This window comes from Muscardinus avellanarius (assembly GCF_963383645.1).
Source record: "Muscardinus avellanarius genome assembly, chromosome: 4".
In the NCBI taxonomy this organism is placed as follows: Eukaryota; Metazoa; Chordata; class Mammalia; order Rodentia; family Gliridae; genus Muscardinus; species Muscardinus avellanarius.
In genome coordinates this window covers 116,071,285-116,087,764 of record NC_137789.1, presented here as the reverse complement: position 1 = coordinate 116,087,764, position 16,480 = coordinate 116,071,285, and the positions used below count along the sequence as shown (strand labels likewise).

At 43.8% G+C, this 16,480-nt stretch overlaps 1 protein-coding gene across 3 annotated transcripts in view; it reads right to left on the bottom strand.

Annotated features, from left to right (window-relative positions):
* SIRT1 (sirtuin 1) overlaps positions 1 to 16,041 on the bottom strand; it is a gene marked incomplete at both ends in the record, with an annotated part of 36,177 nt that extends 20,136 nt beyond the window's left edge. The window contains 4 exons of one of the 3 annotated variants that reach the window (XM_080694235.1): positions 4,602 to 4,754; positions 8,465 to 8,706; positions 13,252 to 13,416; positions 15,609 to 16,041. In XM_080694235.1, the coding sequence (XP_080550361.1) occupies positions 4,602 to 4,754; positions 8,465 to 8,706; positions 13,252 to 13,416; positions 15,609 to 16,041 (993 nt within the window). The remainder of the gene's footprint in view (positions 1 to 4,601; positions 4,755 to 8,464; positions 8,707 to 13,251; positions 13,417 to 15,608) is intronic. The other 2 variants (XM_080694236.1, XM_080694237.1) reach the window with 2 other exon arrangements.
* Between the last annotated feature and the right edge of the window lie 439 nt (positions 16,042 to 16,480).

Sequence of the window (16,480 nt, the reverse complement as noted above, 5' to 3'; positions counted from 1 at the left end):
GAAATCTGTAACTAAGTTATCCTGAACTGATATCTGCTCCTAAGGCTAGACAAAGATGATCACCGTAACTGCTGATACATTAATTAAAATAAAGTTCAGCTGGGCATGGTAGCACACCCTTGTAATCCTGATGCTTGGGAGGCTGAGACAGGAGGATCTTGCAGGTTCAAAGCCAGCCTCAGCTACTTAGTGAGGCTCTCAGTAACTTAGCGAGACTCTGTTTCCAAATAAAATATAAAATAGTTCTGGGAGTGTAGCCCAGAGGTAGAAGACCCCTGGTTCCATCCCCAGTACCACCAAAAATAAATAAATAAATAAAGTTCAAAACTATAAATTTCAAGTTACTTGCTGGAAAGATTCAGAATTCTCAATTGTCTGAAAGCTTTTCAAATTTAGTTTGTAATCCCAGTATTTAGAAGACACACAGGTTCAAGGACAGCCTCAGCAAGTAATGAGACTTACCAACTTAGTGAAACCCGTTTCCTTTGTATTATTAAAAAAAAAACTGGGTGTGGTGGCATAGGCCTATAATACCAGTACTTCAGAGGCTGTGAAAGGAAAATACCTAGTTCAAGGACAGCCTCAGCAAGTAGTTAGGCTCTCACCAACCTAGTGAAATTGTTTCAAAGTAAAAATAAAAAGTAGGGCTGGGAAGCCAGGAATGGTGGCACACACCTGCAATCCCAGCATCTGAAGGCTGAGACAGGAGGATCAGTGTTTGTGGCCAGCCCCAGCTACTTAGTGAGGCCCTTTGAAACTCAGCGAGACCCTTTTTCAAAATACAGAATAAAAAGTAGGGCTGTGGGTACAGCTCAGAGAAAGAATGCCCCTCAGCTCAATCCTCAGTCCCACACACACAAAAACAATTTAGCTTTCAGTTTACTAATTAAAAAAAAAAAAAAAAATCAAGCTGGGTGTGGTGGCACACACTTGTAATCCCAGCGGTTGGGAGGCTGAGAAAGGAGGATCACGCAGGTTCAAAGCCAGCCTCAGCTACTTGGTGAGGCTCTCAGTAACTTAGTGAAACCGTTTCCAAATAAAGTACAAAATAGGTCTGGGAATGTAGCCAGGAGGTAGAAAAGCCCCTTGGTTCTACCTCCTGTACCAAACACACACACAAAAAAATCATAGTTAGCCAGGCGAGGTGGCACACTTTTGGAATTCCAGCATTTGGGGGAGGCTGAGACAGGAGGATCTCAGTTTGTGGCCAGCCTCAGCTACTTAGTGAGGCCCTTTGCAACTGACACTTTGTTTCATAATAAAGAATAAAAGATAGGGCTAGGGATATAGCTTAAAAGTAGAATGACCCTGGGTTCCATCCCCATACCACAAGAAAAAAAAAAAAAGATTATAGTTAAGGTGTGTGTGTGGTGAGTGGTGTGTACTGGGGAGTGAGCCCTGGTGCATTTTACCTTTAAGCTATATCCCCAGTCCTCTTTTTTACTTTTTGTTTGGAAACATAGTCACTCTAGGTTGCTGATATCTAGCTATGTTGCTGAGGCTGTCTTTGAACCTGCAATCCTTCTCCTTTATTTCCCGATTACAGACATACAGACATATACCTGGCTCATATTTAAGAAGTTTTAGTAAATTTTTTGTGTGGTTCTATGTATTGAATCCAGAAAAATTCTACCTCTGAGTTATACTCCCTGCCCTATTTTGTATTCTTTATTTTGAAACAGGATCTTACTAAGTTGCAGAGGGCCTCACTAAGTAGCTGAGGCTGTTCACAAACTGCGATCCACCTGTCTCAGCCTCCTGAATGCTGGGATTACAAGCTTGCACTGGCTCCAATTTTTCTTTTTTAAAATTTGAAAGAGTGTCTCAGTAGGGTGCTGAGAGTCTCACTAAGTTGCCAAGGGTGGTCCTGAACCTGCGATCCTCTTATCTCAGCCTCCCCAGTACTGGGATTGCAGGTATGTGCCACTGCTCCTAAATTTTTTTTCTCATTTTACTCCAATACCCTTTTTATTTTGGTTCTGGGGGTTGAACCCAGAGCATTCTACCTCTGAACTACACTCAAGGCCATTTTTGTTTTGTTTTGCAGTACTGGGGATGGAACCCATGGGCATTCTACCTCCGAGCTATACCCCCAGCCCTATTTTTTATTCTTTTTTGGAAAGTGAGTCTTACTGAGTTGCAAAGGGCCTCACTAAGTAGTTGAGACTGGCCACGAACCACCATCTCCTCCTGTCTCAGCCTCTAGAATGCTGGGATTACAAGCATGTGCTGCCACACCCGGCCTATTTATTTATGGGGGGGGGGTTTACTGGGGACCCAGGGGCTTTTCGACCACAGGGCTACACTCCCAGACCTATTTTATACTTTATTTGGAAACGGGTTTCACTTAGTTACCGAGAGCTGGCTTTGATCCTATGCAATCCTCCAGTCTCAGCCTCCCAAAGCACTGGGATTACAAACAATGTGCCACCACAAGTATGGTGGGGCATACTTGTAATCCCTGCCCTTGGGAGGCGGAGACAGGAGGATCACGCAGGTTCGAAGCCAGTCGTGTGGGCTTAAGAGACCCTGTTTCCAAATAAAAATATAAAAAAATAGGTCTGGGAGTGTAGCCTGGAGGTAGGTAGAAGGGATTCCAGGAACTCCCGTACCATTAAAAAAAAAAAAAAGAGGGTGTCAGTAAATTGCTGAAGATGGCTTCAAACCTGAGACTTTTCAGTCTCAGCCCCCAAAGTACTAAGATTAATACCCATTTAATATATACTATACTTGAATGAAATAAAATATTACTTTAAAAGACAGGTACCAATTTAAATAAACAGTATTTATTCTGAATTAGCAGAGCTTTACCTAATAGCTATTTAAGTACACCATATGGTTTGAAAGTATTGAGGACACTCTTTAAAATGCACATTTGTAATCCCAGTACTTGGGTAGCTGAGACCCTCCACAACTTAGATCCTGTTTCAAACTAAGGAATAAAAAAATAAAGCTGGGAGTGGAACTCAAGAGACAAAATGCCCCCGGGGTTCAATTCCCAGTACTACAAAAAAATAAAACTGAAGCCAAGTTGTGGTGGCATAGGCTTATAATCCCAGCATTTCGGAGGCTGAGACAGGAGGATAGTGGTTCACTGCCAGCCTCAGCTACTTAGTGGGGCCCCTTGCAACTCAGTGAGATCCTGTTTCAAAATAAAGAATAAAAAATAGGGCTGGGGGTGTAGCTTGGAAGTAAAATGACCCTGGGTTCCATTCCCAGTACTGCAAAAAAAAAAAAAAAAAAAAAAGGTAGGTGTGATGATGCACACCTGTAATCTCAGTACTTGGGAAGAAGAGACAGGAGGATTGCAGGTTCAAAGCCAGCCTCAGCCATTTAGAAGGCTCACAGCAACTTATGATACTGTTTCCAAATAAAAAGTAAAACAGAGCTAGGTATATAGCTCAGAGGTATCAATCACCAGACCACAAAGATTTTTTTTCAGGTTCAAAGCAGGGGATGGTAATACAACCTAGAATTTGGGAGGTTGAGACAGAAGGACAAGTTTGAGGCCACCTCAGCAACTTAGCAAGACCCTCAACACCTTAGTGAGACCCTGTTTCAAAATAAAAAGGGCTGGGGGCTCAGAGGTAGAATGCCTTGGGTTCAATCCCCAGTACCAAAAAAAAAAAAAAAAATTACTAATTTAGTATCTGATTCACTAAACAGTCTCTGTACAAAAGACTGTTTTCAAATTTACATCCAAGCTTCATCTTTCTTTGAGTCTAAATTATAGGAAAAAACCCTAAAGTTTAGCCGAGCATGGTGGTGCACGCTTATAATCCCTGTGTTTGGGAGGCTGAGACAGGAGGATCGCACAGATTCAAAGCCAGCCTCAGCTACTTAGTGAGACTCTCAGCAACTTAGTGAGACCCTGTTTCCAAATAAAATATAAAATAGGTCTGGGAGTATAGCCCGGAGGTAGAAAGCCTCTGGGTTCCACCCCCAATAACACACACACCTGGCTACTATAAAAACATACTAGAGTAGATATTATAAACTTTATGGCTCAAAAAAATTACTGAAAGCCAAAATAGTTATGTTGCTCTTCTATAGTTTACAAACCTTTAAAAAAAAAAAAAAAAAACCCAAGCAAAATGAAGACCATAAATGAGTGCATATTTAAAAAAAAATTTTTTTTTTTGGGTACTGGGGTTCCTGGAAGCCCTTCTCCCTCTGGGTTATACTCCCAGACCTATTTTATACTTTTTTATTTGGAAACAGGGTCTCTTAAGCCAGCATGGCTGGCTTCGAACCTGTGCGATCCTCCTGTCTCCGCCACCACGCCTGGCATGAGTGTATATTTTAAAAGTATGACACTGTCTCTTTTTTAAATGAATTCAGAGCTGGGATGTAGATCAGTTGTTAAGCCTTTACCTTGCATATTGCAACACCCAAGGTGCTCAATACTCAACACCAAAAAAGAAAAAAGAAAAAGAAAATCAACCTTAAAATGAAGAATTCTGCCTGATGAGCAACCTTACACCACCACAGTAGTAATCACTTGCTAGACAATTAATGTAAGCTTAAAAAGCCTACACATGAACAAAATACTTCTTCATTAGAGGAGGACAACTAGAAAACAACTAGGAAGTCAGTGGTACCTTTGCAAACTTGAAGAATGGTCTTGGATCTTTTCTGAAATATTCAATATCAAACATTGCCTGAGGGTCTGGAAGATCTGGGAAGTCTACTGCAAGACGAGCATAAATACCATCTCTTGACCTGAAGTCAGGGATTCCACACGAAACAGATACCTGAAAGATGCACAGGATAATTTAAACAAACAAATCTACTATCTTTATAATTAAGACCTCTCATACAATTTTAGGGAAGAGCCAAAAAATAACATTTTAGCTTGAAATGTTTTGGAGTAATAGAAATATTAACCTACTCTAATATCAAACAGAATTAAAAACACCCAAATATAGCCAGGGGTGGTGGCGCACACTTGTAATCCCAGCATTCAGGAGGCTGAGGCCAGAGGATCACGGTTCGCAGACAGCCTCAGCTACTTAGTGAGGCCCTCTGCAACTCAATGAGACCCGGTTTCAAAATAAAGAATAAAAAATAGGAGCCGGGCGTGGTGGCACACACTTGTTATCCCCGCGCTTGGGAGGCTGAGACAGGAGGATCGCACGGGTTCGAAGCCAGCCTCAGCTACTTAGTGAGGCTTTTGACAACTTAGTGAGATCCTGTTTCCAAATAAAATATAAAAAAGGTCTGGGAGTATAGCCCGGAGGTAGAAAGCCTCTGGGTTCCACTCCCAGTACCACAAAAAAAAAAAAAAAAAAAAAGAATGAAAAATAGGGCAGGGGGTGTAGCTTGGAGGTCAAATGCCCCTGGGTTCCACCCCCAGACCCGCAAAAATAAATAAATAAATAAATAAATAAATACCCAAATAAATTAGTCTAATCTGCCACATGTTCTGCATATAACGGTAATGGGAATTTTAAGTTGGGCTAATATTAAACCTTTAATCATTTAAACAATAAATTAAGGCAAGTTCCCTGAAAAGAGAATAAACCAGTTCAGCCACTTATTTTACTAAAATACAGGCAAGAATTTCTAATACAGACATTTCTAAAGAAATAGCCCTCCTATGGTCAGCACCCTATTACATTAAAAATATTAACTTTTGGCTGGGCATAGTGGCACACCTATAACTCCAGTACTTGGGAGGCTAAGACAGGCAGACTACAGGTTGAATGCCAGCTTCAGCAACTTAGCAAGACTCTCTGCAACCTAGAGCAACCTATTTCAAAACAAAAATAAAAAGGGTTGGAGGGTGTAACTTGGAGTTAGGTTGCCCTGGGTTCAATCCTCAGTACTGGGAGAGAAAAAAAAAAAAAAAAAAAAAAAAAAAGCTGAATGTGTTGGCGCATGCTTGAAATCATAGTACTTGGGAAGCTGAGACAGGAAGATCACAGGTATGTGGCCAGCCTCAGGTACTTAGTGAAGACCCCTGCAACATAGTGAGACCTTATTTCAAAATTAAAAATAATAGAGTTGGGGTATAGCTTGGCAGTAGAATGTCTCTGGTTTCAACCCCCAATTCTGGGGGGTAAAAAAAAAACTACATTGCATGTCTCAATTCTTAATTTAAAAAAAAAATGGCCAGACGTGGCACATGCCTATAATTTCAGTACGTGAGAGACTGAGACAGGAGGACCACAGGTTTAAGATCAGCCTCAGAACTTGGAAAAGCAGTGCACACCTGCAATTCCAGCACTTGAAAGGCTGAGACAAGACAATCACAGGTTCATGGACTCATCAAGTAGTGAGATTCTAGCCGGGCGTGGTGGTACAATGCTTGTAATCCCCGCACTTGGGAGGCTGAGACAGGACAATTGCACAGGTTCGAAGCCAGCCTCGCTACTGAGTTAGGCTCTCAGCAACTTAGTGAGACCCGTTTCCAAATAAAATATAAAATAGGTCTGGGAGTATAGCCCCGAGGTTATAAAGCCTCTGGGTTCCACCCCCAGTACCACACACACAAAAAAAAGTAGTGAGATTCTCATCAAACCTAGTGAGAATGTTTCAAAAATGAAAACAAGCCGGGTGTGGTGGCACACGCTTGTAATACCCGCACTTGGGAGGTGGAGACAGGAGGGCCGTGCTGGCTTAAGAGACCCTGTTTCCAAATAAAAACATATAAAAATAGGCCTGGGAGTGTAGCCCGGAGGTAGAAGGGTTTCCAGGAACCCCAGTACCACCTAAAATACATACATACATACATACATACATACATACATACACACATACATACATACATACAAAATAGGCCTCAAGGTGTAACTAGTGGTAGAGTGTCTTAGGGTTCAATCATCAGTACCACACAAACACAAACACCAGCCTCAGCAATTTAGTGAGACCCTGTTTCAAAATAAAAAGCTGGGGGTTTAACTCAAAGGTAGAAATGCCTCTGGATTCAACTTCTAGTACCAAAAACACATTTTCTACAGACTGACATCTCAAAAAGGAAACTTATCACATATTGTAGCTGGGATTAGTGTCCCATGCCTATAATCCCAGTACTTGAGAGTCTAGGATAGAATGGCAGGTTGTGTTAGCCCCCACAAGTAGTGGGACGCTCATCAACCTAAGTAAACCCTGTTTCAAAATAAAAATAAAACAGGACTAAAGATGTAGCTCAGAAGTAGAATGCCCCTGGGTTCAATCCCTGGTCTCACACACACACACACACACACACACACACACACACACACACACACACACAAAAGTTACATTGTCTTACTTTGTTTGTTTGTTTGTTTTTTGTGGTACTGGGAGTTGAATCCAGGGGCATTCTACCTCAGAACTGTTTCTCCAGACCCTGTTTCAAAATGAAACAGGGTCTCACTAAGTTGCTGAGGGTCTGGCTAAATTGCTGAGGCTAGCCTTGAGGCTGCAATCCTCTCATCTCAGTCTCCCAAGTACTTTACAAGTATACATGACTACACCTGGGCAAAAAAAAAAAAAAAACTATTCTTGACAATCATTTAAGTAATTCAACACACAATAGCTTTAAGTGAGTCAAATGAAAAAATGTCAAGTTACCACAATCCTATCATCCTAATTTAAAATAATAGCAGAGCCGGGCGTGGTGGCACACGCTTGGAATCCCAGCATGAGGGAGGCTGAGACAGGAAGATCATGGTTCTTGGACAGCCTCAGCTGCTACTTAGTGAGGTCGTTTGCAACTCAGTGAGACCCTGTTTCAAAATAAAGAATAAAAAATAGGGCTGGAGTATAGCTCGGAGGTAGAATGCCCCTGGGGTTCCATCCCCAGTGCCACAAAAATAAATAAATAAAATAATAGTAAAGCCGAAAATAATTAATTACCACCAACACTATCATCATCATCAACTAGGTTTCTAGTTTCTTCACAAAGACTACAAATATCCAGTACCTCCACAAAACCTTGATATACCTTAACACAAATAGAAGAGTTATAAGTTGCTAATCTCAAGGCAATATATAGGTAACAAATCATGCTTTAACTCCAATTACTTACTGTGCTATAAGTAGATGCAATTTTTTTTTTTTTTTTTTTTTTTTGGTGGTACTGAGGATGGAGCCCAGGGGCATTCTCCCTCCAAACTACACCTCCAACCCTGCTTTTTATTCTTTATTTTAAAACCAGGTCTCACTGAGTTGCAAAGGGCCTAAGTAGCTAAGGCTGTCCTTGAACACCAATCCTCTGGTCTCAGCCTCCGAGATGCTGGGATTACAAGTGTGAACCACCATGCCCAGCGACGCAAATATTTTTTAAGGCAGTTAAATATTTCTCCTTTAAACCGAACCAATTTAACAACTGCTGCTACAATCAGTTTTCGGCAGTTTCAAAACACCAACTACCATTAAAAATGAATCCCTCTAAAACAGAAAAATGTTCCTTGACTGGAAAAGAATGCATACATACACCAACTCTCCCTTTTATTAGTATTTTAAGCACCTTACATACCCCAGCTCCAGTTAGAACTATTATTTTTTTGCACTCTTGCAGTAATTTCACAGCATCTTCAATTGTATTAATATCTTTTCTTTTTTTCCTTTTTGGTGGCTCTGAAAGGATATTAATAACAATCTGCCACAGTGTCATATCATCCAATTCAGGAGGAGGAATTGTTTCTGGTAGTAAATCTTTAAGAATTGTTCGAGGATCTGTGCCAATCATAAGATGTTGCTGAACAAATGTATATGGACCTATATTAAGAGAAAAAAGATATATCAAATCCACTTCAAAGTAATTTTTAAAATCTCATTTATTTTCTAAAGTAGCAATTTAGCAACCTGTAAGGTTATTTTGCTAAGAAAATGCAACTTAAAAATATTTCATAAGGTGGGCGTGATGGCGCACCCTTGTAATCCCAGCATTCGGGAGGCTACGACCAGAGGATAACAATTCATGGACAGCCTCAGCTACTTAGCGAGGCCCTCTGCAACTCAGTGAGACCCTGTTTCAAAATAAAGAATAAAAAATAGGGGAGGGGGTGTAGCTCCTAGGTCAAATGCCCCTGGGTTCTATCCCCACACCCACAAAAAAAATAAATAAAAGTATTTCATGGCCAGGCGTGGTGGCGCATGGTTGTAATTCCAGCATTTAGGAGGCAGAGACCGGAGGATTGTGGTTCGCAGACAGCCTCAGCTACTTAGCCAGGCCCTTTGCAACTCAACGAGTCCCTATTTCAAAAAATAAAGACAGCATTTGGGAGGCTGAGACAGGAGAATCACAGTTTGTGGCCAGCCTCAGCTACTTAATGAGGCCATTTACAACTTAGTGAGACCCTGTTTCAAAATAAATAATAAATAATAAATAATAGGGCTGGAAGTGTAGCTCGGAGGTAGAATGCACCTGGGTTCCATCCCCGGTACCTCAATAAATAAATAATTAATTAATTAAAAAAGTAAGACAGGGGGTGTAGCACCGAGGCAGAATGCCTCTAGGTTCCATTCCCAGTACTGAGAAAAAAAAAGTGTTTCATTTTCAAGGTACCCTCAAAGTTAATGCTCTATCCCAATGAGATTTTTTTTTTATTTACTTTTTTTGTGTGGTACTGGGGATTGAACCTAGGAGGATTCTACTACAGAGCTATACCCTCTCAAACCTTTTTTTTTTTTTTTTTTGTAGTACTGGGGATGGAACCCAGAGGTTTTCTACCTCCAGGCTACACGCCCAGACTTATTTTTATCTTATTTGAAAACAGGGTCTCACTAAGTTGCCAAGAGCCTCACTAAGTAGCCTAGTCTAGCTTCGAACCTGTGTAATCCTCCTGTCTCAGCCTCCCAAGTACTGGGATTACAAAATGTGCACCACACTTGGCTCCAGCCCTATTTTTAATTCTTTATTTTAAAACTGGGCCTCACTAGGCTGGGCGTGGGGGCACACGCTTGTAATCCCAGCATTTGGGAGGCTGAGACAGGAAGACTGAGGTTCCTAGAGAGCCACAGCTGCTACTCAGTGAGGCCCTTTGCAATTCAGTGAGACCCTGTTTCAAAATAAAGAATAAAAAATAGGGCTGGGGGTGTAGCTCAGAGGTAGAATGCCCCTGGGTTCAATTCCCAGTACTACAAAAATAAAAAATAAAAAAATAAAATTGGGCCTCACTAAGCAGCTGAGGCTGGCGGTAAACCTAGGATCTTTCAGTCTCAGCCTCACAAATACTGGGGTTACATGCATGCACCACCACCCCAGCTTCCCATGAGATTAGGGAGAGCTAACCAAGAGCTGGAGGGTCCCCCTGAGCTCTAAGTATTTATTTCAAGAGTCAAAATGGGAAGGAAGGGGACTATGTAGCTCAGTGCTAAAACACAAGTTTAATATTTGCCAGGCCCTGGGTTCAATCTCCAGCACGAAAAGAAAAAAAGCCAAAGTAATTAACCACCAGAATAAGTTTTTAAGGTTGAATCTGGAACTTGTAAACCCAGTATTTGGGAGGCTGACACAGGAGGATCACAAGTTGGAGGACAGCCTCAGCAAGTAGTGAGACTACCATCAGTGCCCCTGGGTTCAGTCCACAGTACTGCAAAAATAAAAATAAAAACAGACAAATAAAGGTTAGGGGCTATTTATCTCAAAGGTACAATTTCCCTGGGTTCAATCCCCAGTAACATACAGACACACTTAAAAAAAATTGGAGGAAAAAGGACAGCTTCAACAAGTAACAAGACACTCAGCAACCTAGAGGCCTTAGAGGATTGTGCAGGTTTGCAGCCAGCCTCAGCAACTTGTGAAGCCCTCTGCAACTTAGTGAGACCATTTCAAAATAAAGAATAAAATAGGGCTGGGAGTGTTGCTCAGTAGAATGTCCCTGGGTTCCGTCCCCAGTACCACAAATCACTAGTACCTCACAAATGCAAAAAGAGGGCTCTACAAATAATCACAGAAAAGATTTTACCAATTCTGAATGACCATGCTATTTGTCAAGAACTTAAAAGAGAAAGAAATCTATACATAATTTTCTCATTAACAATCTTCAATTTGATCTTTACCAGTCTCCCAAGATGATACATACAATGCTGATGTTTTGAGCGTTAATAATTCTTTTGCCCTGAAGTTGCTCGAGTCAAGTTTCCTAGCTTGAGAAAATTAAAAATATTAAACATTAAAGAGGAAGTAACTAGCTAGGCATATTATCCCAGTATTTGGGAGCCTAAGACAGGAGGACCACAGCCTCAGCAACTTAGCAAGACACTCAACAACTTAGCAAAACTGTTTCAAACTAAACAAACAAAGTAAATAAAGGACTAGGAGTACAGCTCAGCAGTGGAATATCCCTGAGTTCAATCCCCAATACTACACATAAAAAAGAGGAAGTAACTAATCACCTATGTTTAAGCAGTTGAAGCATTTGAAAAAGCTAGAGCAAAAAGAAAAAGCTCATATTTAAGAAAGTTTCATTATACTTTTGGTATAAAAATCTCGTAATGTAGGACTAGGGGCTCAGTGGTAGAGCATGTGGCTACCAAGTACATGGGCTTGATCCCCAGCCAATGCAAAAACAAACAAAATAAACTGATCATGTTCTCTATTTCAATACTTTCCCAGGGAGTTGGGGAAGCAGCTTAGTGACAGAGCATGTACTTGCCAGTCACAAGATTGGGGTTCAATCCCCAACACACACACACACACACACACACACACACACACACACGGAAAGGAGGAAAATGAAAAAGAAAATTTCCATTTTATATTTACTGAGCAAACTATGTAAAGCACTCTATCTAGGTAATAATAAACAGTAATATACAGGTCAGTCAAAAACCCCTGTCCCCATGATGCTTAGGCTCCAGCACAGGAAACAACTAAAAAACAAGATAGAGTGGCCCACCCTTGTAAATCTCAGTTCTTTGGGAGGATGAGACAGAAGGACTGCAAATTCACAGCAAGCCTCAGCTACTTAGTGAGACCCTTCACAACTTAGTGACATCCTATTTCAAAATAGAGCATAAAAAATAGGGCTGGAAAAGTTGAGAGTGTGGTGGTACACGCTTGTAATCCCAGTATTTGGGAGGCTGAGACAGGAGGATCTCAGGTTCACAGCCTGACTCAGCAACTTGTAAGGCCTTCCACAATTTAATGAGACCCTGTTTCAAAATAAAGAATAAAGCCGGGCATGGTGGCGCACGCTTGTAATCCCCACGCTTGGGAGGCGGAGACAGGAGGATCGCGCTGGTTCGGAGCCAGCCTCGCTGGCTTAAGAGACTCTGTTTCCCATAAAAATGTTAAAAAATAGGTCTGGGAGTGTAGCCCATGGGAGTGTATACTGGAGGTAGAAGGGCTTCCAGGAACCCCAGTACCACCAAAAAAAAAAAAAAAAAAAAAAAAAAGAATAAAAAGACAGGCGTGGTGGCTCACACTTGTAATCCCAGCATTTGGCAGGCTAAAACAGGAGGATTGCAGTTTGAGGACAGCTTCAGCTAGTTAGTGAGGCCCTTTGCAACTCAGTGAGACCCTGTTTGAAAATAAAGAATAAAAAATAAGGCTGGGAAGTCGGGCATGGTGGCACATGCTTGTAATCCCAGCATTCGGGAGGCTGAAACAGGAGGATCGCGGTTTGTGGACAGCCTCAGCTACTTAATGAGGCCCTCCACAACTTAGCGAGACCCTGTTTCAAAATAAATAAAAAATAGGGCAGGGGTATAGCTCAGAGGTAGAATGACCCTGAGTTCTATCCCCAGAGGCACGCGCGCGCACACACACACACACACACACACACACAAAATAGGGCTGGAGGTATAGCTTGGAGGTAGAATGCCCCTGGTTCCATCCTCAGTGCCGAAAAAAAAAAAATGGGGCTGGGCTGGGAGCTGGGTGTGGTAGCACAGACATATGTAATCCCAGTACTTGGACAGGAGGATCGATGGTTTGTGGCCAGCCTCAGCTACTTAGTGAGGCCCTCCACAACTCAGTGAGACCTTGTTTCCAGATAAAGAATAAAAAATGGGGCTGAACACAGGTTTGAAGCCAGCCTCAGCTACTTAGTGAGGATCTAAGCAACTTAGTGAGACCCTGTTTCCAAAAAGTGTATAAAATAGGTCTGGGACTATAGCCCGGAGGTAGAAAGCCCCTGGGTTCCACCCCCAGCCACAAAAAAAAAAAAAAGATGAATGGTAAGTCTGGGGTGTAGCTCAGAGTTAGAATGTTCCAGTACCACAAAAAAAGAAAAAAGAAAATAAAAAAAGAGGGAGAAGGGAAGAGGAGGGGAAGGGAGGAACACTTATCCAAAGCTGCATAGCTCTGAACCATACCTATCCGTGGCCTTGGAGTCCAGTCACTAGAGCTTGCATGGGAAGCTCTATCATCCTCATCACTTTCATATGAGTGAAAACCATTAGTGATAATTTCATTGCTGAACAGAAGGTTATCTGCAAAAGAAATCATAAGTAATTTAAGGCTGCAGAAACAATCTGCATCTAAAACAGTATGAAAACCTACAATGTTATGATGCAAAGATTTTCACTGAATAATGCACTTAACATTCATACTGCATGCATATAAAATGCCTATGAGGAGCCAGGCTTGATGGCGCACGCTTGTAATCCCAGCATTTGGGAGGCTGAAACAGGAGGATCTCAGTTCGCAGACAACCTCAGCTACTTAGTGAGGCCCTCCGCAACTTAGTGAGACCCTGTTTCAAAATAAAAAAGAAAAATAGGGCAGGGGGGTGTAGCTCGGAGGTCAAATGCCCATGGGTTCCATCCCCAGACCTAAAAAAAAAAAAAGGTCTGGGAGTATAGCCCAGAGGTAGAAAAGGCCCCTGGGTTCCACTCCGAGTACCAAAATAAATAAATAAAGGGGTTCATATGAATTATCAATTACAAATAAGAGTTCAATAAATAGGAATTTACCCAAAAATGTCCTTTAAGTAAAACCCTGGGCAGATTAAATTTGTCAGATCAAAAATAGGAAATCGCCGGGCATGGCGGTGCATGCTTATAATCCCTGCACTTGGAAGGTAGAGTCAGGAGTGTTGCACAGGTTCAAAGCCGGCCTTGCTGGCTTAAGAGACCCTGTTTCCAAATAAAAATATAAAAAAAAAATAGGTATCTGGGAGTGTAGCCTGGAGGTAGAAGGGTTTCCAAAACCTGAGTACCACAGGAAAAAGAAAAGGAAATCCTCAAGGATGACATGATATATACTCCACCTTCAGCTTCAATATGTCAAAAATAAGAAAATTAATGTTTCACAATTACATATATCCAAAAAATTATAAAGAACTAAATGTCTTATAAGAACAGGATTAAAAAAATTTCCTGAGTGTGGTGTGGTGGCATACTTATAATCCCAGTACTTGGGAGGCTGACACAAAGGAATCACATATTCTAGGACTGCCTCAGCAATTTAGGGAGGCCCTCAGCAACTTAGACCCTGTTTCAAAATAAAAAAATAAAATCAGGCTGAGCGTGTAGCCCAGAAGCATAATGTCACTGGGTTCAATCCCCATTAGCAAAAAAAGAAAAAAGGGAAAAGATTTCAACAAAATAAGTCTATAAAGCTGGGTGTGGGTGGTGCACCCTTGTAATCCCAGTACCTGGAAGGCTGAGACAGAAGGATCCTAGGTTCAAGACCAGCCTCCGCTACTTAGTAAGGTCCTCTGCAACTTAGTGAGACCCTATTTTAAAATAAATAATAACACTAAGCCAAATATGAGGAGGGAAGTAAGAGGGATTTGGGGAAAGGCTAAATGAGTGATGTGTGCATGTATTCCTTTACCATCTTGTACCCTATTAAGATGTATGACTATAATGCGCCAATCACAACTTTTTTAAAAAAATTAAAGAAATAAGAATAAAAAATAGGTCTGGGAGTATAACTCGGAGGTAGAAAAGCCTCTGGGTTTCACTCCTAGTAACACACACACACACACACACACACACACACACACACACAATGGAACAAAAAACAGGGCTGGGGGTATGGTGCGGAGGTAGAATGCCCCTGAATTCAATCCCCACTACCACAAAAAAGTGTTTTATTAGTTTTATTAAATACTATCAAAGCCAGGCATAGTTGCACTTGTCTGTAATCCCATTACTTGGGAGCCTGAGACAGGAAGATCGCAGGTTTGAGGCCAGCCTCAGAAACTTAGAAAGGTCCTCTGCAAAAAACAAAACAAAACAAAAAAAACCCACAAAAATGTACTATCAATCACTCTTTTATACTCACTGTCAATTGCATAACAGAAGGCAATCTTTGAAAACTGCCATACTCCCTAAATACTGGAGGCTACGACTTCAGAAACTTCGATCCTCTAAAATCTCAAACTTCAAACTTGAAAAATATAGGCCCTCAGAAAGAAATTTACGCAAGTGTCACTTTGCAAACAGCAACTGCAAAAGGTCGGTCTCCAGAGGAAAGCCCCGAGTTGCAGCCCTAAGAGCACGGAGAGCGGGGGAAAGGCAAAGGCCGGGGGGAGGGGGCTTTAACAAAAGCAACACGCTCCGACCGTAGGACGGGAGCGAAAACTTATTTAAAATCCCACTGCGAGAGCCCGGCGCCCCCGCGGCTGCGCAGAGCGAAGGCCGGCCGGCCGGGCGGGCGGGGAGGCGAGGGCGCCGCGCCGAGGCCGCCCCAGCCCGAGCCGCCGGCCGCCCAGGCCGAGGACGCGCACCCGCCGCCGCCCGCGCACCTCGGTAGCCCAGCGCCGCCGCCGCCGCCGCCGCCTCGTCGTCGTCCTCGCCCTCGTCGTCGTCGTCGTCGTCGTCCGGGTCGGCGGCCGGCGGCGGCTCCCGGGCGCGGCCCTGCAGGCCCGGCCCATTGTCTCCGGCCCCGGCCGCCGCGGCCTCCCGCTCCGCGCCCGCCGCCGCCTCCCGCCACAGCGCCGCCGCCGCCGCCGCCGCGCAGCCCCCGGCCGCCGCCGCCTCCCGCTCCGGGCCCGCCGCGCCGGGCTCGCCGGGGCCGCGCCCGAGCCCCGGCCCGTCCCGCCGCGGCCTCTTGCGGAGCGGCTCGCCGGCGGGCGGCGCCGCGGCCTCCCTGTCGGCCGCCGCGGCCGAGGGGGAGCCGCCGGGCTGAAGGGCGAGCGCCACCTCGTCCGCCATCTTCCAACTGCCTCTCTGGCCTCCTCCTCGCCTCCTCTGCTCCCGCTCGACGCGCGGCACTGGCGCCCCCGCGGCCCCGGTGCGGGAGATTTAAACCCCGTCACGTGACCGCCCGCGCCGCCCCCGCCCCGCCCGCGCCCGCGCCCGCTGCACCCCGAGCCGTGCGGAGCCTGCGGCCGGCGCCGGACCGAGCCGCGGGCCACGCGTAGTGGCCCCAAGAAGTGAGGCCCGCCGTGGACTGCTTTTTTTTTTTTTTTTTTTTTTGCGGGTCTGGGGATGGAACCCAGGGACATTCTACCTCCGAGCTACACACCCCCTGCCCTGTTTTTTTATTCTTTATTTTCAAACAGGGGCTCGCTGCGGCGCGGAGGGCCTCACTAAGTAGCTGAGGCTGGAGCGAACGCTGACCCGCCCGTCTCAGCCTCCCCAATGCTGAGAT